This window comes from Oncorhynchus kisutch, linkage group LG19 (assembly GCF_002021735.2).
Source record: "Oncorhynchus kisutch isolate 150728-3 linkage group LG19, Okis_V2, whole genome shotgun sequence".
NCBI classification, from domain to species: Eukaryota; Metazoa; Chordata; class Actinopteri; order Salmoniformes; family Salmonidae; genus Oncorhynchus; species Oncorhynchus kisutch.
Genome location: NC_034192.2, coordinates 65,611,591 through 65,637,916, shown reverse-complemented (window position 1 = coordinate 65,637,916; position 26,326 = coordinate 65,611,591). Strand labels below are relative to the sequence as shown.

At 43.2% G+C, this 26,326-nt stretch overlaps 1 protein-coding gene across 2 annotated transcripts in view; it reads left to right on the top strand.

Annotated features, from left to right (window-relative positions):
* The window catches only part of LOC109886220 (beta-synuclein), a 35,109-nt gene extending 26,380 nt beyond the window's left edge, over positions 1–8,729 (top strand). The window contains exons 5-6 of one of the 2 annotated variants that reach the window (XM_031798126.1): positions 2,454–2,537; positions 7,461–8,729. In XM_031798126.1, the coding sequence (XP_031653986.1) occupies positions 2,454–2,537; positions 7,461–7,487 (111 nt within the window). In that variant the 3' untranslated portion in view covers positions 7,488–8,729. Of the gene's footprint in view, positions 1–2,453; positions 2,538–7,454 lie in introns of both variants that reach the window. The other variant, XM_031798125.1, reaches the window with a different exon arrangement.
* The last annotated feature ends 17,597 nt before the right edge of the window (positions 8,730–26,326 follow it).

Genomic DNA, 26,326 nt, shown 5'->3' with positions numbered 1-26,326 from the left:
GGGTATGTCTGGATCAGCTTTGAGTCGTCTTGGGTATGTCTGGATCAGCTTTGAGTCGGCTTGGGTATGTCTGTATCTGCTTTGCACATCTGGATTTGGGAATTTTCTCCCATTCTTCCTTGCAGATTTTCTCATTCTCCGTTAAATTAGATGGGGAGTGGCAATGAACAGCAATCTTCAAGTCCTTCCACAGATTTTCAATGGGATTGAAGTCTAGGATTTGGCAGGGCCACTCACTCTTGTTCTGAAGCCATTCCAGCATTGCTTTAGCTGTATGGTTGGGGTCATTGTCCTGTTGAAAGGTAAATCTTTGCCCCAGTCTAAGGTCGTTTGCTCTCTGAAGCAGGTTCTCATTAAGGCTTTGCCTGTATTTGGCTCCATTCATTGTTCCCTCCATCCTTACCAGTCTCCCAGTCCCTACTGCTGAAAAGCATCCCCATATCATGATGCTGCCATCACCATGCTTCATGGTAGGGATGGTGTTAGACAGGTGATGAGCTGTGCCTGTTGTTGTTTTTTCTCCAGATATAGCGCTTTGCATTCAGGCCGAAGAGTTCAATTTGTGTCTTATCAAACCACGTAATATTTTGCCTTATGCTCTCAGAGTCTTTCAGGTGCCTTTTTGCAAACTCCAGACATGTTGTTGTGTATCTTTGTCTCAGGAGTAGTGTACATCTGGCCACTCTCCCATAAATCCCAGATTGGTGAAATGCTGTAGAGACTGTTCTCCTTCTGGCAGGTTCTCCCATATCACCCGAGGAACTCTATTGGTGTGGTCATTGGGTTCTTGGTCATCTCCCTGACCAAGGTCTTTGTTGCCAGGCAGCTCGGTTTGGTTGGACAGCCAGGTCTTGGCAGAGTATGTGTAGTTCCATATCTCTTTCCATTTCCTAATGATGAAGACCACTGGTGCTTTTGGAAACTTTCAATACTCTAGAAATGGTTTAATACCCTTCCCCAGATATATGGCTCTTCACAATTCTATCTCAGAGATTTACAGACACTTCCTTGGACTTCATGGTATTGTTCCTGCTCTGTCAACTGTGGGACCTTTATATATACAGGTGTGTTTCTTACTAAATCATGTCCAAAAAAAATGTAATTAGCCACAGGTGGACTCCAATCAAGTTGTAGTGACATCTCAAGGATGATCAAAGGAAATTGGTTGCACCTGAGCTCAATGTCGAGTATCAAACCAAAGGGGTTGATATTCTTATGTAAAATGTACATTTATGACATTATTATTATAATGATATAATTATTATTATTATTACATGGAAAGGGGCCATGTACCGTCAAATCTTGGGTGAAAACCTCCTTCCCTCAGCCAGGGCATTGAAAACGGGTTGTGGATTTGTATTCCAGCATGAAAATGACCCAAAACACACGGCCAAGGCAACAAAGGAGAGGCAATAAGAAGCACATTAAGGTCCTGGAGTGGCCTAGCCAATCTCCAGACCTTAATTCCATAGAAAATCTGTGGAGGGAGCTGAAGATTGAAGTTGCCAAACGTCAGCCTCGAAACCTTAATGACTTGGAGAAGATCTGCAAAGAGGAGTGGGACAGAATCCCTCCTGAGATGTGTGCAAACCTGGTGGTCAACTACAAGAAACGTCTGATCTCTGTGATTGCCAACAAGGGTTTTGCCACCAAGTACTAAGTCATGTTTTGCAGAGGAGTCAAATACTTATTTCCCTCATTAAAATGCAAATCAATTTATAAAATTTTTGACATGCGTTTTTCTGGATTTTTTGTTGTTGTTATTCTGTCTCTCACTGTTCAAATAAACCTACCATTAAAATTATAGACTGGTCATTTCTTTGTCAGTGGGCAAACGTACAAAATCAGCAGGGGATCAAATACTTTTTTCCCTCACTGTAGGTGTTCTTGGGCACAGGGACTATGATGGTCTGCTGCTTAAAACATGTAGGTATTACAGACTCGGTCAGGGTGAGTTTGAACATGTCAGTGAAGACACTTGCCAGTTGGTCAGCGCATGCTCAGAGTACACGTCCTGGTAATCCGTCTGACCCTGAGGCCTTGTGAATGTTGACCTAAGTAAAGGTCTTACTCACATCGACCTATGGAGAGTGTGATCACACAGTCGTCCGGAACAGCTGATGCTCTCATGCATTCTTCAGTGTTGCTTGCCTCGAAACGAGCATAGAAGTAGTTTAGCTCGTCTGGCAGACTCGTGTCACTAAGCAGCTCTCGGATTCCCTTTGTCGTCCGTATTATCCCATTATCATCAGGAGGCCAAAGCACTGTTTCCTGCTTCCTGTACTGGACTATCTCTCCCTAACAGTTTACTATTGATTTATTTCCTTGTTTGTAAAATGAAAAGTAGTGTTGTGGTGAAATAGGACGTTTGTTTTACAATTGTCTGTGTGTGTGTGTGTGTGTGTGTGTGTGTGTGTGTGTGTGTGTGTGTGTGTGTGTGTGTGTGTCCACAGCCTGAAGAGTATGGGCAGGAGGCCATGGAAGGAGAACCACAGGGAGATCAGCAGGAGGGAGAGACATATGACGAGAACCAGCAGGTAAGTGGGACACACACACACACATACACACACGCACACAAGAGCCGTGAATATTAAGCCCGAGCCCTACCCAGGCGTGATTGCTTCTGCCAATTTTAAGGCCCGGCCCTGCACAAAACCCAAAATATTTGAGTAAATCCACTCGCTCCCTGCGCTCAGCTCGCTCTGTGTGCTCTCTGCTCATGGCGCTCTCAGTCTGTGAGTATCCATAGCAACGGCTCCTCAATGAAGAGGCAGGAGAGAGCAGTGAGCTGGAAGCTACATTTCATCACTCTAAAATCAAGGAACTTGATGCTTTTCTGTGAAATAATCTTCTTTCTGTTTCTGACACCACGCTATGATCTTAGTCAGATAAGATTGACTGTACTGAGCAGCAGAGCACGAGCAAATGAGCTTCAAAATGTTAGTGTTGAATTTAGTGATATCCGAGCCCTAACCCAATGTATAATATCTGGGTCCTGTCGGGCTTGGGTAAGCAGAGCTCTAACACACACCCACATAGTGTCAGGGGTAAAGTGTTACAACAGAAAATCGTTAGGTAATAATATTACTTTATGCGTAATGGAGTATTATAACGCGTTACTGCCTTTAAATATTACCATATTATTACCGCTACATTTTCTAGTAACGTACCCGCTACTTTCAGAAAGCATTTCCTTTCCAGGCTCGGTGTTTCCCTGATCCAATCTCCACTTGTTTCCTCATTTAGTTATCAAGCGAGAGCGGAGAGAAAAAACAGTTTGGAGAATGTGATGACAGTATGTCCATAAAAATTGAAAAACGGCGCAACTCTTTTCTTTGCCATTGGTTGCTTCTGTTATAGCGAAGACTTATTCGTCCAGATGATCCATTTTCACAACATATTGTATAGAGACAGAAAGGGAATTGTTGTATTTCGATGGTTGACATTACAGAAAGGTAGGCCGATATTTTTCTCGTAATGAAAAAACAGCGCTTGTAGTCTACATTTCATGAGCGCATTTGAAGTTGTCTTGTGTCGTGGAGTGTCTACGTGCGGATTCTCGTATAGGCTAATCTTTCCCGCAAATGTAGCCTACTCCAACATTCTGAATTAAATACAGAACATCAGACTACACCATTTAGGTAATAAACGTTGTGACCAAGATATTTCTGATTTGGTTGAAGATTATTTTCCAATTAATTTAGTGACATATGGTGCCTACAGTTGGTAGAGAGCACACGGCACGCCTTCACTCCCTCCGACAGTCAAACAAAACCGTTTCGAGTTTTTAAAAACAACTTTTGTTCCATGTATTGCGTAATATGGAATAAACTACTTTATCAAGTAACGAATCCAAACCACACACACACACACACACTAGGACTAGGTCAAATTCGTGTAAAATACTTGCACTTGGTTTGTCTTAGGGTTTTGCACTTTTGGGACTATTCCATTTGTTGCTATTGTACCTGGGAAACTAAACAGTAGAACTCTGTGAGTTGACGCTTGGTCTCTCTCTCAATAGGTTTAGACATTTTTTTCTATGTTGTATACAGTAACAGTCAAAGTTTGGACCTAAGGTATAGTATTCATTCCAGGGTTTATCTTTATTTTTTACAATTTTCTACATTGTATAATAGTAGTGAAAACAAACTATGAAACTACACGTATGGAATCATGTAGTAAACAAAAATGTGTTAAACAAATCAAAATATATTTTATATTTGAGATTCTTCAAAGTAGCCACCCTTTGCCTTGATGACAGCTTTGCACACTCTGTCAAATGCCAGATAGACAGGCGGGCACAGCCCCTCCAATATGGTGTGTGTGCGTGTGTGTGTGTGTCTCAGTGGTTGAGACAGATGGTTATTTTGGGAAGGCAGCTCTCAAGGGCAAAACAAACTGTCCTGAAAGGATTCATTTCTCAAGGGCAAAAAACACAGAGTACCGAATCAATTCATCTGGAACCTGAGAATCAGCAGGGAACCAATGACGAATCAAATAATCTCAATGGAGTAATCTTAAACGAACGGTTCAGAACCAATTCAGTGGTTTATTATCTGTGATGTTCTCCTGCCCTACATGAATATTTGACTCCATTAAACTCCTTTCTGTTTAACGCAAATGACTCCTGTAATATTACACTGTAAAATATCATGAAGGATAGGGAGGTATGTATTCCATGTTCCTCCCTATCCTTCCTCATCCTTCCTCATCTCTCTCTATTTCTCCCTTTTCCAGCTCATTCTTTATCACCATCCTTGTCTCTCTCTCCTCTTTCTCTCTTTCTCTCTCAACCTCCACCATCCCCCTATTGCTCTCGCCTCCTCCCCCTTCTCCTCCGTCTCCACGTCTCTCCCTCTCTCTCTGTCTCTCTCTCTGTCTCTCTCTCTCTCTCTCCCTCTCTCTCTCTCTCTCTCTCTCTCTCTCTCTCTCTCTCACTGTCTCCCTCTCTCTCTCTCTCTCTCTCTCCCTCTCTCTCACTCTTTTTAGCTGAACGGGGTGTGGTGGTGATGACATCAGAGTTGCAATGCATTATGGGTAGTGTCAGAGGATTCCCTGCGTTGCTGTAAACAACATGGAGCCTTTCTGTACAGCTGATCTGCCTGAGGGGGTGGGCGACTCCAGTCCTCGTGAGCCTGATTGGTGTCACAGTTTTACCCCCAGGTCCCCAGCTAACACACCTGACTCCAATAATCACCTAATCGCGATCTTCAGTTTAGAATATGACTTGATTAATCAGCTGTGTTTGTTAGGAATGGAGAACAATGGTAACACCAATCAGGCAGTCGAGGACTGGAGTCGCCCACCCCTGATCTAAACACAGCAGACACAGTGAGGATGTGGATGTAACATGTGTCCCAACCACACATTCTTTTCCATAGATAAATGACTTCAAGGCATCATTATATGAGTAGCAGCGTCTGTTAACCTGAAGATGTTAGAGCTAGTATACTAATGAGAGAATGCTACTAATACATCTGTTCTGTTTCCTTGGAGCAGCTCTTATAGTTTACGTTAGCTAGTGCTGCCCTCTGCTGGATAAATTCAAAGTAATTGACACTGGACTGAAGCTGATAATATTGTCAGCGGTCGGTCGGGAGTCGCGGTCGGTTGGGAGTCGCGGTCGGTCGGGAGTCCCGATCGGTCGTGAGTCGCGGTCGGTTTGGAGTCGCGGTCGGTCGGGAGTCGCGGTTGGTCGGGAGTCCCGGTCGGTCGGGAGTCGCGGTCGGTCGGGAGCCGCGGTCGGTTGGGAGTCGCGGTCGGTCGGGAGTCGCGGTCGGTTGGGAGTCGCGGTCGGTTGGGAGTCGCGGTCGGTCGGGAGTCGCGGTCGGTCGGGAGTCCCGGTCAGTCGGGAGTCGCGGTTGGTCGGGAGTCCCGGTCGGTCGGGACTCAAACCCGACTCTGGTCAAAGAGATCTGAAGACCTCGAGGAGGTTGCTAGATGTTGTGTTTGAGGTCGCTCTAACGTTGTACTCGTTATACTGTAGTGTAATGATCCTTTTCCCCCTGTCAGGTTAAAAAGAGGGCATTGTGTCCTTATTGCCAGGTTGTCTTCATCTGATTTGTCTCGTTAGATGACTCTGGGCAAGAGCTTTTCTGATGAGATCCAACAACTCCACTTATGTCTGTTTCTGATGAGATCCAACAACTCCACTTATGTCTGTTTCTGATGAGATCCAACAACTCCACTTATGTCTGTTTCTGATGAGATCCAACAACTCCACTTATGTCTGTTTCTGATGAGATCCAACAACTCCACTTATGTCTGTTTCTGATGAGATCCAACAAGTCCACTTATGTCTGTTTCTGATGAGATCCAACAACTCCACTTATGTCTGTTTCTTCCATAATTCTGCTTATGCGAACTCTGTATCTGTCCCAAATAGAACCCTGTGAAGGGAATAGGGACCCAGAAACTGTCTCTCTCTCCTCTCTATTTAAATACTGTCTCTCTCTCTCCTCTCTATTTAAATAATGTCTCCCTCTCTCTGAGCTCTGTCTCTCTCTCCTCTCTATTTAAATACTGTCTCTCTCTCTCTGAGCTCTGTCTCCCTCTCTCTGAGCTCTGTCTCTCTCTCCTCTCTATTTAAATACTGTCTCCCTCTCTCTGAGCTCTGTCTCTCTCTCCTCTCTATTTAAATACTGTCTCTCTCTCTCTGAGCTCTGTCTCTCTCTCTCCTCTCTATTTAAATACTGTTTCTCTCTCTGAGCTCTGTCTCTCTCTCTGAGCTCTGTCTCTCTCTCCTCTCTATTTAAATACTGTCTCCCTCTGTCTGAGCTCTGTCTCTCTCTCCTCTCTATTAAATACTGTCTCCCTCTCTCTGAGCTCTGTCTCTCTCTCCTCTCTATTAAATACTGTCTCCCTCTCTGAGCTCTGTCTCTCTCTCCTCTCTATTTAAATACTGTCTCCCTCTCTCTGAGCTCTGTCTCTCTCTCTCTCTATTTAAATGCTGTCCCTCTCTCTGAGCTCTGTCTCTCTCTCTCTATTTAAATACTGTCTCCCTCTCTCTGAGCTCTGTCTCTCTCTCTATTTAAATAATGTCTCCCTCTCTCTGAGCTCTGTCTCTCTCTCTCTCTATTTAAATACTGTCCCTCTCTCTGAGCTCTGTCTCTCTCTCTCTCTATTTAAATACTGTCTCCCTCTCTCTGAGCTCTGTCTCTCTCTCTATTTAAATAATGTCTCCCTCTCTCTGAGCTCTGTCTCTCTCTCTCTCTATTTAAATGCTGTCCCACTCTCTGAGCTCTGTCTCTCTCTCCTCTCTATTAAATACTGTCTCCCTCTCTGAGCTCTGTCTCTCTCTCCTATCTATTTAAATACTGTCCCTCTCTCTGAGCTCTGTCTCTCTCTCTCTCTATTTAAATACTGTCCCTCTCTCTGAGCTCTGTCTCTCTCTCTCTCTATTTAAATACTGTCCCTCTCTCTGAGCTCTGTGTCTCTCTCTTCTCTCCAAGGAGCAGGGCCAGGACTACGAACAAGAAGCATAAAAACCATCACTGCAAATCTCCATCCAACCAGCAGCACAATTCATTACAACAAAAAGGACAAACGCCGAAAGTACCACAATAATACAAATCTAATCCTGTTGCAAAAAAATTAAATAAAATAAAAATAAAAAACACAAACAAGAGAAAAAATGTTCTTCCTTTCGTCTTGAAGACGAATCTTTTCTGATAATCGATGCTATATTGTAAATGTCCTGTTACTGCTGTAATGTGTTGGGTCGTCTAGTTGTTTCTTGAGGTGTAGAAGAGCCGCCCGCTGTCTCGAGTCTCGTTTCCTTGATTCCCTCCCAATGGAACGAGACCCCCCGGACCAGGCCTATGGCTTGTGACCATAGAAATACAATCCATAGAACAGGCCTCCCCATACAATCCATAGAACAGGCCTCCCCATTCAAGACTGGGCTCTATTTCTATGCTTGTGACTCTTTGTGTGTTTCTGTATTTATTAATGTGAGATAATAATAGGTGTATTTTTCTCATCTTCCAACAACGACATTGGGAGTGAAAGAAAATAATGAATCCGATTGCAGATACAGATATGACTACTACCAATAATATTCTATAAGTGTGTACAATGCCTGGTTGTTTCTCTCTTTTGAATTTACTTTTGGAGTTTTTATTTATTTAACGTATTTTTAAGTCAGAGTTTTATACATTGTATCTTTATAGTTGCTTGTGATTCTGGTGGAACTATCTGTTAGAAATGGATAAACTACGTGTGTGTGTGTGTGTGTGTGTGTGAGGTGGGCCCTGTGTTTGTATGTGTGTGTTTGTGTGTGTTTGTGTGTGTGTTTGTGTGTGTGTGTGTGTTTGTATGTGTGTGTTTGTATGTGTGTTTGTATTTGTGTGTTTGTGTGTGTGTTTGTATTTGTGTGTTTGTGTGTGTGTGTTTGTGTGTGTTTGTGTGTGTGTGTTTGTGTGTTTGTTTGTGTTTGTATGTATGTGTGTGTGTGTGTTTGTTTGTGTGTGTGTGTTTGTATGTGTGTGTGTGTGTGTGTGTGTGTGTGTGTGTGTGTGTGTGTGTGTGTGTGTGTGTGTGTGTGTGTGTGTGTTTGTGTGTACTGAAGATTTAACAAGTTAAAGTCAATATATTATGTCTTGAAATCACAATGGTTGTCAGATCAATATGTGCTTTAAAGTGCAGGACTTGTCAATATAAAGGTTAATGTGTCAACGCAGACAAACTAACACACCTTCTGTAAATAAAAACGTGAGAAAAAAGAAGCCAAGTCTGGGTTGTTTATTAGAATGTTCAAACCAGGAAGTACAGACCTCTTACACACACCCTCTATCTATCTATCTATCTATCTATCTATCTATCTATCTATCTATCTATCTATCTATCTATCTATCTATCTATCTATCTATCTATCTATCTATCTATCTATCTATCTATCTATCTATCTATCTATCTATCTATCTATCTATCTATCTATCTATCTATCTATCTATCTATCTATCTATCTATCTATCTATCTATCTATCTATCTATCTATCTATCTATCTATCTATCTATCTACCTATCTGTCTGTCTGGATATTATCTAAGCTGTTGAACTTTACAGGTAGGGTCATGGATATTATCTAAGCTGTTGAACTTTACAGGTAGGGTCATGGATATTATCTAAGCTGTTGAACTTTACAGGTAGGGTCATGGATATTATCTAAACTGTTGAACTTTACAGGTAGGGTCATGGATATTATCTAAGCTGTTGAACTTTACAGGTAGGGTCATGGATATTATCCAAGCTGTTGAACTTTACAGGTAGGGTCATGGATATTATCTAAGCTGTTGAACTTTACAGGTAGGGTCATGGATATTATCCAAGCTGTTGAACTTTACAGGTAGGGTCATGGATATTATCTAAGCTGTTGAACTTTACAGGTAGGGTCATGGATATTATCTAAGCTGTTGAACTTTACAGGTAGGGTCATGGATATTATCCAAGCTGTTGAACTTTACAGGTAGGGTCATGGATATTATCTAAGCTGTTGAACTTTACAGGTAGGGTCATGGATATTATCTAAGCTGTTGAACTTTACAGATAGGGTCATGGAGTGAGTACTATTTCCAGGGTGCAGACCATGTGTTTTTGTTTTGAATGATCCTCCAGTTTGAAACATCAACTAAAAACATCAAGCAAATAATGAGGTGGGTGTGCAATGGTAATTATCTAATTAGTAATTATCTAATGATCTAATTAGAAATTATCGAATTTGAATTATCGAATGATCTAATTAGTAATTATCTAATTGGTAAATATCTAATTGGCAATTATCTAATTAGTAATGATCTAATTGCTAATTATCTAATTAGTAATTATCTCATTGGTAATTATCTCAATGTAATTATATCAATGTAATTATATCATTGTAATTATATCATTGTAATGATCTAATTATCTAATTAGTAATGATCTAATTGGTAATTATCTCATTCATAATTATATCATTGTAATTATTTAATGATCTAATTAGTAATTATCTAATTGGTAATTATCTCATTGTAATTATTTGGTGATCTAATTATTAATTATCTAATTGGTAATTATCTAATTGGTAATTATCTAATTGTAATTATTTAATTATCTAATTATTAATGATCTAATTGGTAATTATCTCATTGGTAATTATCTAATTGGTAATTATCTCATTGCATGCACAGCAGAATTAGTTGACATCCCTTCTGTCCGGTCCTCTGGCAGTCTCTATGGGGGTGCCACAGGGTTAAATTCTCTGGCCGACTCTTTTCTCTGTATATATCAATGATGTTGCTCTTGCTGCGGGCGATTCCCTGATTCACCTCTACGCAGACGACACCATTCTGTATACTTCTGGCCCTTCTTTGGACACTGTGCTATCTAACCTCCAAACGAACTTCAATGCCATACAACACTCCTTCCGTGGCCTCCAACTGCTCTTAAACGCTAGTAAAACCAAATGCATGCTTTTCAACCGTTCGCTTCCTGCACCCGCACGCCCGACTAGCATCACCACCCTGGATGGTCCCGACCTAGAATATGTGGACATCTATAAGTACCTAGGTGACTGGCTAGACTGTAAACTCTCCTTCCAGACTCATATCAAACATCTCCAATCGAAAATCAAATCTAGAGTCGGATTTCTATTCCGCAACAAAGCCTAATTCACTCACGCCGTCAAACTTACCCTAGTAAAACTAACTATCCTACCTATCCTACCAATCTCTGTCTCTCTGGTCCTCATGTCACTGTGGTTTCTATATCTCTGTCTCTCTGGTCCTCTGTCCTCATGTCACTGTGGTTTCTATCTCTGTCTCTCTGGTCTTCTGGTCCTCTGTCCTCATGTCCCTGTGGTTTCTATCTCTCTGTCTCTCTGGTCCTCTGTCCTCATGTCACTGTGGTTTCTATCTCTGTCCTCATGGCCCTGTGGTTTCTATCTCTGTCTCTCTGGTCCTCTGGTCCTCTGTCCTCATGTCCCTGTGGTTTCTATATCTCTGTCTCTCTGGTCCTCTGTCCTCATGTCACTGTGGTTTCTATATCTCTGTCTCTCTGGTCCTCTGGTCCTCTGTCTCCTTGGAGGCGCTGGTCCTCTGGTTCTGGTCCGGACAGCAGCAGTGGTACAGTAGAGCGGGTTAGAGAGGGGCAGTACAGAGAGCACTGGTGCAGAGAGAGGGAGGTTTAATACCCTCTGTTAGTGGCCCGGGGCTACTGGATGTTCTGGATGGATTAACCAGACTAAACCTCACTACACAGCCTAGATTACACAGACATCTCAGCTATAACAGGGCCCTCCTCACTACACAGCCAAGATTACACAGACATCTCAGCTATAAAGGGCCCTCCTCACTACACAGCCTAGATTAATTACACAGACATCTCAGCTATAACAGGGCCCTCCTCACTACAAAGTTCAACAGCTTGGATAATATCCATGACCCTACCTGTAAAGTTCAACAGCTTAGATAATATCCATGACCCTACCTGTAAAGTTCAACAGCTTGGATAACATCCATGACCCTACCTGTAAAGTTCAACAGCTTGGATAATATCCATGACCCTACCTGTAAAGTTCAACAGCTTGGATAACATCCATGACCCTACCTGTAAAGTTCAACAGCTTAGATAATATCCATGACCCTACCTGTAAAGTTCAACAGCTTGGATAATATCCATGACCCTACCTGTAAAGTTCAACAGCTTGGATAATATCCATGACCCTACCTGTAAAGTTCAACAGCTTGGATAATATCCATGACCCTACCTGTAAAGTTCAACAGCTTGGATAATATCCATGACCCTACCTGTAAAGTTCAACAGCTTGGATAATATCCATGACCCTACCTGTAAAGTTCAACAGCTTGGATAACATCCATGACCCTACCTGTAAAGTTCAACAGCTTAGATAATATCCATGACCCTACCTGTAAAGTTCAACAGCTTGGATAACATCCATGACCCTACCTGTAAAGTTCAACAGCTTGGATAATATCCATGACCCTACCTGTAAAGTTCAACAGCTTGGATAATATCCATGACCCTACCTGTAAAGTTCAACAGCTTGGATAACATCCATGACCCTACCTGTAAAGTTCAACAGCTTAGATAATATCCATGACCCTACCTGTAAAGTTCAACAGCTTGGATAACATCCATGACCCTACCTGTAAAGTTCAACAGCTTAGATAATATCCATGACCCTACCTGTAAAGTTCAACAGCTTAGATAATATCCATGACCCTACCTGTAAAGTTCAACAGCTTGGATAATATCCATGACCCTACCTGTAAAGTTCAACAGCTTAGATAATATCCATGACCCTACCTGTAAAGTTCAACAGCTTAGATAATATCCATAACCCTACCTGTAAAGTTCAACAGCTTGGATAACATCCATGACCCTACCTGTAAAGTTCAACAGCTTAGATAATATCCATGACCCTACCTGTAAAGTTCAACAGCTTAGATAATATCCATGACCCTACCTGTAAAGTTCAACAGCTTAGATAATATCCATAACCCTACCTGTAAAGTTCAACAGCTTGGATAACATCCATGACCCTACCTGTAAAGTTCAACAGCTTAGATAATATCCATGACCCTACCTGTAAAGTTCAACAGCTTAGATAATATCCATAACCCTACCTGTAAAGTTCAACAGCTTGGATAATATCCATGACCCTACCTGTAAAGTTATATCCTACCTGTAAAGTTTATTATCTGTGTCTCAAGTCAGTGAATACAAATGTTACATTCTAAGTGCTTTATAAATGGTTGAAATAATCATTATTTCACTCTGTGAAATTGGCCTGGATTGCTTTTGAATATCATTCCTCCTGTGCCAGAAAATCCTAATTCATACAGCAGTCTGTGAAAATCTATTTTGAGTGGAAAGAATTAAAAAAATTCACTAAACCCTTAGCTAATCTTCAGTCTTGTTGAAGGAGAATGTTGGGTAACACTATTTGATGCATAAACCATGATATGACAGCTGTGTTTATTTATTTATTTTACCTTTATTTAACCAGGTAGGCAAGTTGAGAACAAGTTCTCATTTACAATTGCGACCTGGCCAAGATAAAGCAAAGCAGTTCGACAGATAAAACGACACAGAGTTACACATGGAGTAAAAACAAACATACAGTCAATAATGCAGTATAAACAAGTCTATATACAATGTGAGCAAATGAGGTGAGAAGGGAGGTAAAGGCAAAAAAGGCCATGATGGCAAAGTAAATACAATATAGCAAGTAAAATACTGGAATGGTAGTTTTGCAATGGAAGAATGTGCAAAGTAGAAATAAAAAATAATGTGTGTGTCATAACCTGTCATAACATCGTCATAACTGACTACTACATTATTAATGTGTTGCTGTCCAGGCTTATCCTCCAAGGAAACAACCAACATAGGTACAGTACACACACACACACGCACACGCACACACACACACAAACACACACACACACACTCGCACTCGTGGACACAAAGATCACGACATCAGAACATTTTATCGTATGTCACGCCCTGACCATAGAGAGCTTTTTATTCTCTATGTTGGTTAGGTCGGGGTGTGACTAGGGTGGGACATCTAGGTGAAGATATTTCTATGTTGGCCTGGTATGGTTCCCAATCAGAGGCAGCTGTTTATCGTTGTCTCTGATTGGGGATCATATTTAGGCAGCCATTTCCCCTTTGTGTTTTGTGGGATCTTGACTATGGATAGTTGCCTATTAGCACTATTGTTAGCTTCACGTTTCGTTTTGAGATTTATTGTTTTTGTTTGACTGTGAGTTTCACCTAGAAATCAAAAGATGTGGAACCCAGATCACGCTTGTCGTGGTAATTTCCTGTATTACTAAGTGAAAGGAGAGTTTACAAACCACACACAAGTCAGAGTTATACTTTAAACTCCATATTTTAATAATATGAGCTTTACCATGTCAATTCTAGATACCTCCATCTCAAATACACCCCCTCCATCTCAAATACACCCCCCCCCCTCCATCTCAAATACACCCCCTCCATCTCAAATACACCCCCCCCCTCCATCTCAAATACACCCCCTCCATCTCAAATACACCCCCCCCCCTCCATCTCAAATACACCCCCTCCCCCTCCATCTCAAATACACCCCCTCCCCTCCATCTCAAATACACCCCCTCCATCTCAAGTACACCCCCCTCCCCCTCCATCTCAAGTACACACCCCCCCCACCTCCATCTCAAATACACCCCCTCCCCCTCCATCTCAAATACACCCCCTCCCCCTCCATCTCAAATACACCCCCTCCCCCTCCATCTCAAATACACCCCCTCCATCTCAAGTACACCCCCTCCCCCTCCATCTCAAATACAACCCCTCCCCCTCCATCTCAAGTACACCCCCTCCCCCTCCATCTCAAGTACACCCCCTCCACCCTCCATCTCAAGTACAACCCCTCCCCCTCCATCTCAAATACACCCCCTGCCCCTCCATCCAAGTACACCCCCTCCCCCTCCATCCTCAAGTACCACCACCCCCCCCAGCCTCCATCTCAAGTACACCCCCCCCCTACATCTATTACACACCCTCCCCCTCCATCTCAAGTACACCCCCCCCCTCATCTCAAGTACACCCCCCCCCCTCCATCTCAAAACCCACAACACCCCCCCCCCCTCCATCTCAATACACAACCCCCCCCCCCTCCATCTCCAAACAAAATACCCCCCCCCCCCTCCATCTCAACAACACCTCCCCCTCATCCAATACACCCCCCCTCTCTTCAAATAACACCCCTCCCCCTCCATCTCAAATACAACCACCCCCCCCCTCCATCTCAATACACCCCCCCCCTCCCCTCCATCTCAAATACAACCCCCTCCCCCTCCATCTCAAATACCCCCCTCCCCCCCATCTCAAATACACCCCTCCCCCTCCATCTCAAAATACACCCCCTCCATCTGCAAGTACACCCCCTCCCGCCTCCATCTCAAATACACCTCTCCCCCTCCATCTCAAATACCACCCCTCCCCCTCCACTCAAATACACCTCCCCTCCCCTCCATCTCAAATACACCCCTCCCCCTCCAATTCTCAAATACACCCCTCCATCTCAAATACACCCCCTCGCCCCTCATCCAAATACACCCGCCATCCCCCTCCATCTCGATAATTACACGTCCCCCCCCCTCCATCTCAAATACACCCCCTCCCCTGCTCCATCCTCAAATACACCACCCTTCCCCCTCCATCTCAAGTTACACCCCTTCCCCTCCATGCTCAATGAGCACCCCCTCCTCCTTCGTGCTCATAATGACACCCGCCCCCCCCTCCATCTCAAATACACCCCTCCCCCTCCATCTCAAATACACCCCCCTCCCCTCCATCTCAAATACACCCCTCCATCTCAAGTACACCCCCTCCCCCTCCATCTCAAGTACACACCCCCCCCACCTCATCTCAAATACACCCCCTCCCCCTCCATCTCAAATACACCCCCTCCCCCTCCATCTCAAATACACCCCCTCCCCCTCCATCTCAAATACACCCCCTCCATCTCAAGTACACACCCCTCCCCCTCCATCTCAAATACACCCCCTCCCCCTCCATCTCAAGTACACCCCCTCCCCCTCCATCTCAAGTACACCCCCTCCCCCTCCATCTCAAGTACACCCCCTCCCCCTCCATCTCAAATACACCCCCTCCCCTCCATCTCAAGTACACCCCTCCCCCTCCATCTCAAGTACACACCCCCCCACCTCCATCTCAAGTACACCCCCCCCTCCATCTCAAGTACACCCCCTCCCCCTCCATCTCAAGTACACCCCCCCCCCCCTCCATCTCAAGTACACCCCCCCCCCCTCCATCTCAAATACACCCCCCCCCTCCATCTCAAGTACACCCCCCCCCCTCCATCTCAAGTACACCCCCTCCCCCTCCATCTCAAGTACACCCTGGCACTCCAGATTGAATTCACGAATCGTAAAATGTCTAGCTAGTAACATGTTATGCTAACAAGCTACCAAGAGGTTGCATAGCAACAGCATCAACCTGCGGTAAAGAGGTGAAGCGCTAGTACACTCAACTGAAAGTGAAAGGATACCGTTAGTTTACAGTATATTAAAATGAACTAATAGTACATAGTGTGTAGTATATATTCATTTAGTATGTAGTATACAAGAGAGATTAAAGTAGATGTCACATGTCAAAATTTTGATTGATGACCCTATGTGAACCTATGTGAACTCTATGTGAACCCTATGTAGTGATGACGTGTGCATGTCTTCTGGTCAGGCAAGCCTGGTTAGGTGGGGGCTATGGGGTGAGTAAGGGTCCATTTGACAGGCCGTTAATGATTGATGACCCAAGCCTGATTTATGACCCTATGTAATGATTTATGACCCTATGTCATGTAGAAGGGTGCATGCCCAGGGGGGTTGGTGGGGTTGAGTAAGTGACCATGTGTCAGGTCAACCTATTACTGTTTCTCACGGTTTGGGTTGGTTAAGGCCCCTTATAAAGCCGCTGAACAATACCTGTTTAAGAGTGCACAAGATCTTAAGAATAACCATGGAATTTGGGATCGGTACCAAAGCAGTGATGACGGTAACAACTGAAACAGGCCTTCGGGTTGCCCATAGAGCAAGGGCAAAGTATCAACCAGCAATATATGATGCGCCAAAAAAACGTTTTTTAAATGTGTATAGAACCCAAATACCGCCAGCAAATGCTCTGACAGATCAAGTGTTGATGTCTAATGGCCAGCAGTGGGGGTATCGGTTTGATTACCTGGCCTGTAGAGTGACCCTCTATACGGTAGATGAAGGAGAAGAATATACAGACCAGACTGTAGGCTTGGAATATGGTGTTGAAGACTGGTCGGTTTTTCGCAAGGTTGTGTGTCCTGAACTGAGCCTTATCACCAAGGGGTATAGTGTGTTCACGGGCCACGAGACCCGTTGGGAAGGTACCCCTGACTCCTCAGGACAAATATTTCACAGGGTGAAAATACAAAGAAAGAATGGCCGACCGTGCGGCAGCGTGGAGTTCTATATCGGCACCGAGGCAATCCGAAACCACAACCTTAGGGGTGGTGGCCTGACTGGGGATACCCGACTGCGTCTGCTTATTCCTTTTAAGAGTTGGGATGTACTGGAATTGAAAATGTTGCAACCGTTGGATGCTCTCTTTGTACAGAGCCAACAGCGTCAGAGCCTTGTTCATTTAAAGAAGTGCATAATATATACGAATCGTAAAGATTACGATGCAAAAGAGCCTCAAGAAGATACAGCGTCAGAAGAAAACTAAGTAAGCGGATGCTTTAACCCCGCCCCCCCAGATACCCAATGGCCTTGTTCTACAATAAAAGAAAAAAGCAGCCAGTTCTTCATTTCAGCATACACCATGGATCTCCAGACCATCTACGAGGAAGCCACTACGTCATGGGGGCCCGACACTAAAGACTCTATGCCACGAAGCCCTACACTCTACGCACCCCTGGCAAGACCCGTGACACCCCCGACATTTACCCAGCCTGAGGATGTGTTTGATGGGGTGGCCAGTACTATTTTTGTGGATACAATCAAGGCCTCTGTAGCTACACTTTTAAACGTGGTGATTGGCGAATATATACGAGAAAAATGCATCGGCTGTGAGATCAATCATCCCAGCCAGCGTCGTCATCCTTGCCTCTACGACCCTCCTAGATACTACTTTTTCAATCATTTTGAGGAGCTGGTGAAAAGACTGTGGTCCTGCCGTTTTATACCAGCGCTGGTCATCGCCCTGGAGTCTATGGGTATTGCGCCGTCTATCCCTAGAGTTTACGGGGTAACCAAGCCTTCCTACATGAACTGAAGGAGGCCATCTTCATCCATGAGAAACTCAAAGAAATCCGACACACCCTGGTGGACGACAACAAATACAGGGAAGCTGTGGTGGCTGATGTGATGCTTTTCTGGCTCAATAAATCCCAAGAGACCGAGTGACATTTTGTTTATTTAGAGCTATGGGTAACTATGTGTCTACGATGTTTGAGCGAATAAATACATTTTTTCTTTTGAGAGACCTTACAAATGTTATGCATCAGATTATTGAAAATAAAGTGAACAATGTAAAGTTCTACACAACCCACAATACAGGGGTTATTGTAGAGCGTGTGTTAAAAATGGAGCAAATCATGAAACATGTCCGACATACGGGCGAGAGTTTACAATGGTCACATATGGTATCAAGGCTTGTTGAGGATTCTGAAGAACTAGAAATAACTTTGGCTAAGATTTTACATTATTTGTTTGAACCACCCTTTAATGTGAATGTGTATCATATTTGTTGTTTATATACTTATATATCAGACGTGTGTGTTTTAAAAATTCAGCGAAACAAACCTGTAAATCTAAACAATATATACAGGGTGTTGCATGCTGTGATTGTTGAGAAAACGGGGACTTGTATCTTGCAACAAATCCTGAATTGTCTGTATACGTAATAATTGTTGCATTCTTAAAATAAAAATTCACAAACTGAAATGTTGTCGTTATATGAAAGTGGCTCATTACAGTTATTGTACCTCAGAGAGGCAAGAAGGATGGCTGAGCAGCTGTTGAAAAACATATATTATAATCCCTCTAACCCCGGGTCTTATGGGGGTAAAGAGCGTTTACAGAGAGCTATAGTCGAAGAAACAGGTAGTCTGTTAAGCGATGCTAAAGTGAATGAATGGTTATCAGAGCAAGATGCCTACACTCTACATAAACCTGTAAGAAAACATTTTCCAAGAAATAGAGTTTTTTCTACGCATCCATTATCCCAATTTCAGGCGGATCTATGTGACATGCAGTCCCTTGCCGATAAAAATGATGGAAATCGCTACATGCTAACGGTTATAGATATTTTCTCTAAATTAGCCTATGTAAGGGTGTTAAAAAATAAGAGCGGGGCAGAGGTGACCAGGGCCTTTGAATCGATCTTGAAGGCAGGAGGCGCACCCAAGAAAGTGCAGACGGATGGCGGAAAATAATTTTTTAATAAAACATTTCAGAAGCTAATGAATAAGTATAATATAGTACATTTTGCTACAGGCTCTGATTTGAAAGCTTCGGTTGTGGAAAGCTTTAATAGGACTTTGAAAGAGCGGATGTGGCGCTATTTTACAGCTCACAACACCAACCGATATACAGACATAGTTCAGGATTTAGTAAACGGGTACAACCACAGCTACCATAAGACTATACGTATGAAGCCCTCGGAGGTCTCTTCGGAAAACTCTTTTCAAGTCTTTAAAAATATGTATGGTTTGTTCCCACTTCGCCGTAAGAAAAAAATGACTTTTAAATTCCTAGTGGGTGACTTGGTGCGTATATCAAAGTTGAGGGGTGTTTTTGACAAAAAATACGAACAAGGCTTTAGCTCGGAGTTGTTTACCGTTACCGAATGTCTGCCACGCATTCCGCCGGTCTACAAATTAAAAGATTATGACGGGGATCTTATAGAGGGATCTTTTTATGAGAAGGAATTACAGAAGGTCCAGTTGGGTAAAGACAAAGTCTTTCACGTGGAGGAGATTCTAGATCAGAAGAGAGAAAAGGGTAAAAAATGGTTACTGGTCCGCTGGAAAAACTGGCCTCAAAAGTTCAACAGTTGGGTATTGGAGCAGGATGTGGTGGAGGCAACGGGGCTTAATTTAAACCCCTAGTCATGATAACTAGCGCATCATTCGCGTGTACACAGTTGGGCATCATGGAACACAGCGGCTTCTACCTGACTCTCCCCAGTAATGCGTCGGCACAGATATATCGTAATAATCAGAGTTCGAAGTATACAACCAATTTTCCAAAGCCTATAGAGTTATCAGAGGCTTGGGAAGTAGGTCTCAGCGAGATTACATACCCCCATAGTTGGTATAATATCAAAGCTAAGGACCGTGATTTTTATTGCAAAAGGTTCTCGGAACCTGCGATACTTATTAAGCTTAAAAAAGGTTTCTATAGAACCGTCGACAGGATCGTCTCAGAGTTGAATGAACACCTAACCCTGAACAAGATGGAAATATTCCTATTCTACAATCCAATCCATAAAAGGATACAAATCTCAGGGCCTGCTAACGGAGGTATAAAGACCAGCGGTAATTTATCCTACATGTTGGGGATGGGTCCCAATAAATGGACGTATGTGAACGATAAATTATTCCCATTCCCTGCGGATATACATGCAGGCTTTTACAACATATTTGTCTATACCGACATCATAACCTATCAAAGGGTCGGAGACAGCTGTGTGCCCCTCCTGCGAACAGTTCATATAGACGGCAAGGATGGGGACATCGTCACTGTCAATTATGACAAGCCGCACTACGTACATGTCAGCAAGAACTATATTGAAAACATTCTGGTTGAGCTTAAAACGGATCAGAACGAAAACATTGAATTTACTTATGGTAAAACGATTGTAAAACTCCACTTTAGACCCACCAAAACCTCTCTACATATATAATAGCTGTATTATATTTATAAACATAATACAAATAAAAGTGTTATGGAGCACCATCAGCTCGACCCTAACCGTTATGTTTCATACTATGTGGATCAAGTGGGTAATGGACTACCAGGATATCATGGAGCGCCGACAATGTATGGTTCGGGGATAGGAGGTATATTCCGTAACCTCTTCAGGATGGTTTTACCGTTTATGAAGAGAGGCTTCAGCATAGCCAAACCACATTTAAAATCAGCGGCTAAAAATATAGTAAGTGAGGTTGTAGCCAATGCTATGACCCGAAGGGCGTCACCAGAGGTGGAGCATCAAGAAGGCTCGGGGCTTATGATATTGTCTCGAAGGCCAAAAAAGAGACCCCCTGGTTTAAGGCGTAGGCCGGCACCTAAAAAGCGGCGGTTAACTGTTAAAAGAACCTCAGTAAGTCAAAGACGGGGTAAAGTGAGGAGGTCTGTACCAAAACAGGCTAAAAGAATACTAGGAAGTATTTTCTAAAAGAATAAGTGACATGGCTCTTTTACATCGAATGTCCTCTGAAGCTATAAAGACAGAACTTGATCTTTTCACGGCACCGTTAACGCAGCATTCAATAGATAGATCCAGTTATGTGGAGATAGCCCCTCTCTCTGCTATTACCGATAACGGGCCTATCGAATTTTTCATACCAGGCCATGGTGACAACTATCTGGACCTCAACAACACCTTGGTGCATTTACGTCTAAAAGTGACCAAAAGAGATGGGTCTAATATTGCAGACGATGCCAAAGTGAGTCTCATTAATTACCCCTTGGCCACCATTTTCTCCCAAGTTGATGTGACTTTGGGTGAACGCCTAATCAGTCAAAGCAGCGCTACATACCCTTATAGAGCCATCATGGAGTGTTTACTAAACTACTCCGAAGACACTCTCAAAACCCAATTTAGCGCCGGGCTGTTTAGCAAGGATACTGCAGGAGCCTCTATGGAATCGACAGACCCTTCCACCGGTGCAAACAAAGGACTAGCGGCACGAGCTCGCTACTGCGCCGAATCTCGAGAGTTTCATTTGCTAGGCCCTATACACTCTGACATTTTCTTTCAAGAACGGTTACTCTTAAATTCGGTTGATTTAAGATTAAAATTAACCAGGGCCAAGGATGATTTTTGCCTGATGTCTCCCCAAGACGGGGATTTTAGTTTGAAAGTGTTGGGGGCAACCCTTTTTATTAAAAAAGTATCTGTATCTCCGGCCGTGCGCCTGGGTCACTCACATGCTTTGATGAAAGGAAATGCCCTTTACCCTCTCCAAAGAATTACCATGAAAACCTTTAGCATACCTGTGGGCAGTAGAATCTGCAGTCAAGAAAACCTATTTCTAGGCCCTTTACCTAGATATGTGGTTATAGGTCTGGTTGATCACGCCTCTAATACGGGCAGTTTAGATAAAAACCCCTTTAATTTTCAGCACTTCAATGCAGAGTATGTAGCGCTCTGTCAGGACGGACGTCAGGTTCCGGCGAAGGCTTTCCAACCACAATTTAATAACAACATATCTGTGCGAGAATTTTACAATCTATTCCTGGCTACAGGGCGACATCTAAAAGATCTCTCTTTACCTATTGACAGAAATGATTTTGCAGAGGGTTACACATTGTATGCTTTCAATTTATCACCTGATGATGACACCTCAGGAAATCTGTCTGTGGTGTCCCAAGGTAACCTCAGGCTGGAAATGCGTTTCCGTACACCTTTAGCCTGTACAGTTAGCATGATTGTTTACGCATGCTCTGATTCAATCTTGGAAGTGAATGCCCGAAGACAGGTCTTAGTGGATTATTATTAAGGACCTTTGAACAAAGACATGAATACCCAAGAGTTGGACGGGCTCATGAGCCGCTTGATTGGAAAACAATTTTGTGGAGTGTTGGCTTGTGATGAATTACCTATTGAGATATGGCCTGAGAGGCCTGCAATGTTTATTGTCAATACCCATCCTAAACACATGCCTGGTGAACATTGGCTAGCTATGACATTAGAACAGGAAGGTGGACGAAAAATCTCAACTTTTTTTGATTCCTATGGCTTTCCCCCCGGTTTTTCACATTTCCCTAAATCTATTAAAGATTTTTTGACCCTAAACGGTACAAAGATCTACTACAACATCAAACAAGTGCAAGATAACCTTTTCACTACATGCGGTCACCACTGTGTATTTTACCTGTGCCAAAGAGCCCGGGGAGTTTCTTTTGAAGATGTTATGTCTCTTTATAAGGATGATTTAAGAAGTAATGATAACCTTGTATCTTGTTTTGTTAGAAAATATCAAAAGTGTTCAAATGTGTGTCCTTTAAGAACGCGTAATCAAGGCGTATGCTCACGTCATATGTTTCAAGAATGCCACAAATGTTAACTTGCTTATTTTTCAAATAAAAATGTATTGAATTTAATCATAGTCATTCAAAAGTCATTTTCAAAAGTCTAACCACGCCGAGAGATCGGGTTTAGGAAAAGGTCCTGAGACGTTCATGGGAGTAAATGAGTTAGCATCATCGCTTTCATAGGGGGACGGTGTCGTTGGGGCATCTTTAGGGGTGCTGTATCTCGTTGAAGGCTTTTGTTTTAAAGCTTGAATCTGTTGACGAAGCTTATGGTTGGGTACACCGGAGAGGGGGATGTTGAGGATTGCCAGGGCCTTAAGAAACTGACGCCAGCCGGGAGGCCTTCGGTCATCAGCAACCTTGTGGGCAGCCGTGGTACTTTTAAGCAAGTCCTGCATATGGGACCCCCTAACCACAGAGCCCTGAGGATAACTCTCCAGAGTCGTTCCAAGCAGCTATCCCCTTTGAGTCTTTTATCTTGTTCATAATGTATTTAACATTCTTCCTGTTACGTAAAGGCACATGTGTCAGTAGGTCATGCATAACTTTATCTTCAAATGGCATTTGAGCTTCACCCGACATATTATCTCCACTAGGTAAGATCGACGGTACAGGCCTTACAGGGGCATGGCTATCGTTAGGTTCGACATCTGTTAAAGGGTCCGGTAGGGAAAGGGTTAAATGGTTAGTCTCTCTCTCCCCTTGCTTTACCCGAGTCAAATACCTTTGCATTAGGTTTGTGTATTTTTGAATCTTATCATAGGGGTTCAATCCTTTTCGGTTCAAAACATCCTTCATGGCCGTATCCAAATCATTTTCCGCTGTTGTCTGATATCTTCAGGACCCTGCATTTGTTCTTTAAGTCTATCCAACTCTTGTTGAGGCACCAAGTACATTTTAGTGGCCATCACACCACGTGTTCAACCCCCACGTCTGGCCGCAATAAGGCTGGTGATGAAGGGCACGGCTATACTGAGTAAAGGTAGAAGAAAACCCCCAGACTGTTGTATACTATGTCTTTTCTTTTGAAGACTGGCCCTTTTATTGGCAAAGAGTTTGATCGCTGTCTTTTGTCTCCTTAATTTTTTCAATTGGTTCAGGGTGAGTGGAATGCGTCCTTTGAGAAGATTCAAAGCAATCTCACATAGGGCTAATATGAGATCTGAAGAACAGCGACCCAAGATGGCCTTCCGTTCTTTAGCTGTAGAACCTACTAGCCTTCTCAAGAGGGGGAGGTTTCTTTTTAAACAGCAGAGACATAGCGTTTACTTTTTAGGAAGGTATGCAGCAGGCCTCTCCCCCGGAAACAGCCCTGTACGTAGCCTAAGGTGTTCTGGAGTATTTGCTTTTAAATCCACGATTAAATAAGAAAATGGCTCTTTGGTAGCGTCCTCATAGCTCTCCATAAAGTATGATTTCCGTCCAGGGTACATCTGCTGAGCTAGAGTGCTAATTTGCAGTTTGTCTCTAGGATTTTTAAACAATACCATGTAGTTGGCATTCAAGCTAATGGTCCGACTATTTTTACCTTGGTGAAACATATTCTGGACCAAGTAAAGCACGGACAGGTTTCTATGATGAGTATATTGGGTAAAAGCTCGTGCAATTTCAGGGTGTTCGCTACCAGCAAATAGCAATATCGTCCAAAACCAGCAGATTATTTACATGTGGGGGGAGAAGTTCATCATCAGACAGAGAATCGGGTATTCCTTCAACAAACTTGATTTTTATTGTCTTCAATAATTCATCATACAGAGGTTGGTAACATGAATAACACCATACAATATTGTCAGGCTTTTGAGATAACACATTTTCAGAATTCTCTAAAATACTTTTTACAAAAAAAGTTTCTACCACTGTTTGAGGGCCTGCAATTAATGCTGAAAAAGGCAATTGTAGACGGGGGTCAAAACCCTCGACAGCAGTCATAATATCTTAAGCTTTAAGACACACTGGGGCTTGTAGCATAAGTCAGTAGCCAAAGGGCAATGTGGTACCGTCAGGCAATAGCTGTCTCTTGTCATAGGACTACCCTGAATCTTTTAGTGAGTGGTGCGTTTCTTAGATGGAACCCCTTTTTATCCCTCACTATTTTGTTGTAGGAGCTCAAAATCTCCAAGTCCACTATTCTTGTCCTTTACGAACCCCTCGACCAAGCGCGTGATTGATTCCAAGTTTACACGCGGTGCATTTTCATAGTTTTGAGTCACGCCTTTGGCTTTCAACACCACGTGATTGGCTTTAGTCCTAAAAGCATAGCTTTTTGACCACATGAGGACCATTCTGTAATATGGTCACCCTCTTCGAGTTCACTCGTTAAACCCCCAAGATAGTTGCTAAGTGGGGGGGTCCAATCCCCCGGTTTGCTTACATAGACCACAGAGTCTGTGTCGTGGTAAAGAACCCGCCTCTGAAGCTGTTCCATGAGGTGTACAGTTCAAGGCGGCCATAGGCTGTGGTAAATGCTGCAAGAACACATTTACATTACCCGGGGTAGACCCACTTTTGTGGCGCCTCCATTGCACCAAGGCAATGTCTTGACTCAAGAAGGAAAAATGTGAAATTTCGTATTGGTCCGAAAAAACAAATTCCAAAAATTCTTCGGGGTCTTAATGATCGAAGTTGTTAGCATATTCATCATCTGCGCTAATTTCCCCCAAAGGGAGTTCAAGTACAATTTCGACACATTTCTTTTGGTTTTGTTGACCTCTATTCTGTCAGGGTCAAGAAGTATGCCTTCTCTGTCATGGTAGTCTTGAATGTACTGGTCTTTACTTTCTTGATCTGTGACCGATGCAGGATAGCCTGAAGCCATCTGCTTGCATCTCAAGAAGGTTTTGATGTACTCTTTAAAAAGTGTGTCTGATTTCCTGGAAAAGTTCCACACTTCAAAGATTTTGGCCACACGATACCCCTTCTCTAAAGCCTTAGAGAATTCTACAGTGACCCATACACCGGTCAGGGCTCTTTCTTGATCTGTGTGATCACAGGGGTTTTCCTGGTTGTGGTTTTCACAGCATGTGCGACAAAGGGGAAAGAAAAGTTTTCCTCCTTTAGGACCCTTGTAAGGCAACACAGGTATAAACAGCCCCCTAGGAGGGTAGACAGTCGCTTTGATTAAACCAAAATAATTTTGGGGTTCGTCAAAGTCGCTGTGAATAATTTCAGGATGCCCTATAGGATAGAATGAGGAACTCATTACATGAGGATATAGGGATGTAAAATCTACATAGCCTATTGTCTCGTCGGGTTGAGCTACATAACGCAATGTCAAAGCATTGGTCCGGCCTCCAAACAAGGCCTGTCGCGGTTCCAGGGGCTCTGGAGGGTCATAATGGGTAAGGAAGGCCTTAACACTAGGATCTGCCTTTTTGAGGGCTGTCCATTCTTCGGGCTCCCACAAAACCACAACTTTAACCCGTAAGTAGCCTTTAAAGAATTCAGTTTGTCTTGAAACTCTTGGTACATTTCCCCAAAAGTCTTTTGGGTTAGGACACACAAGGCGTGGGGACAAAGAC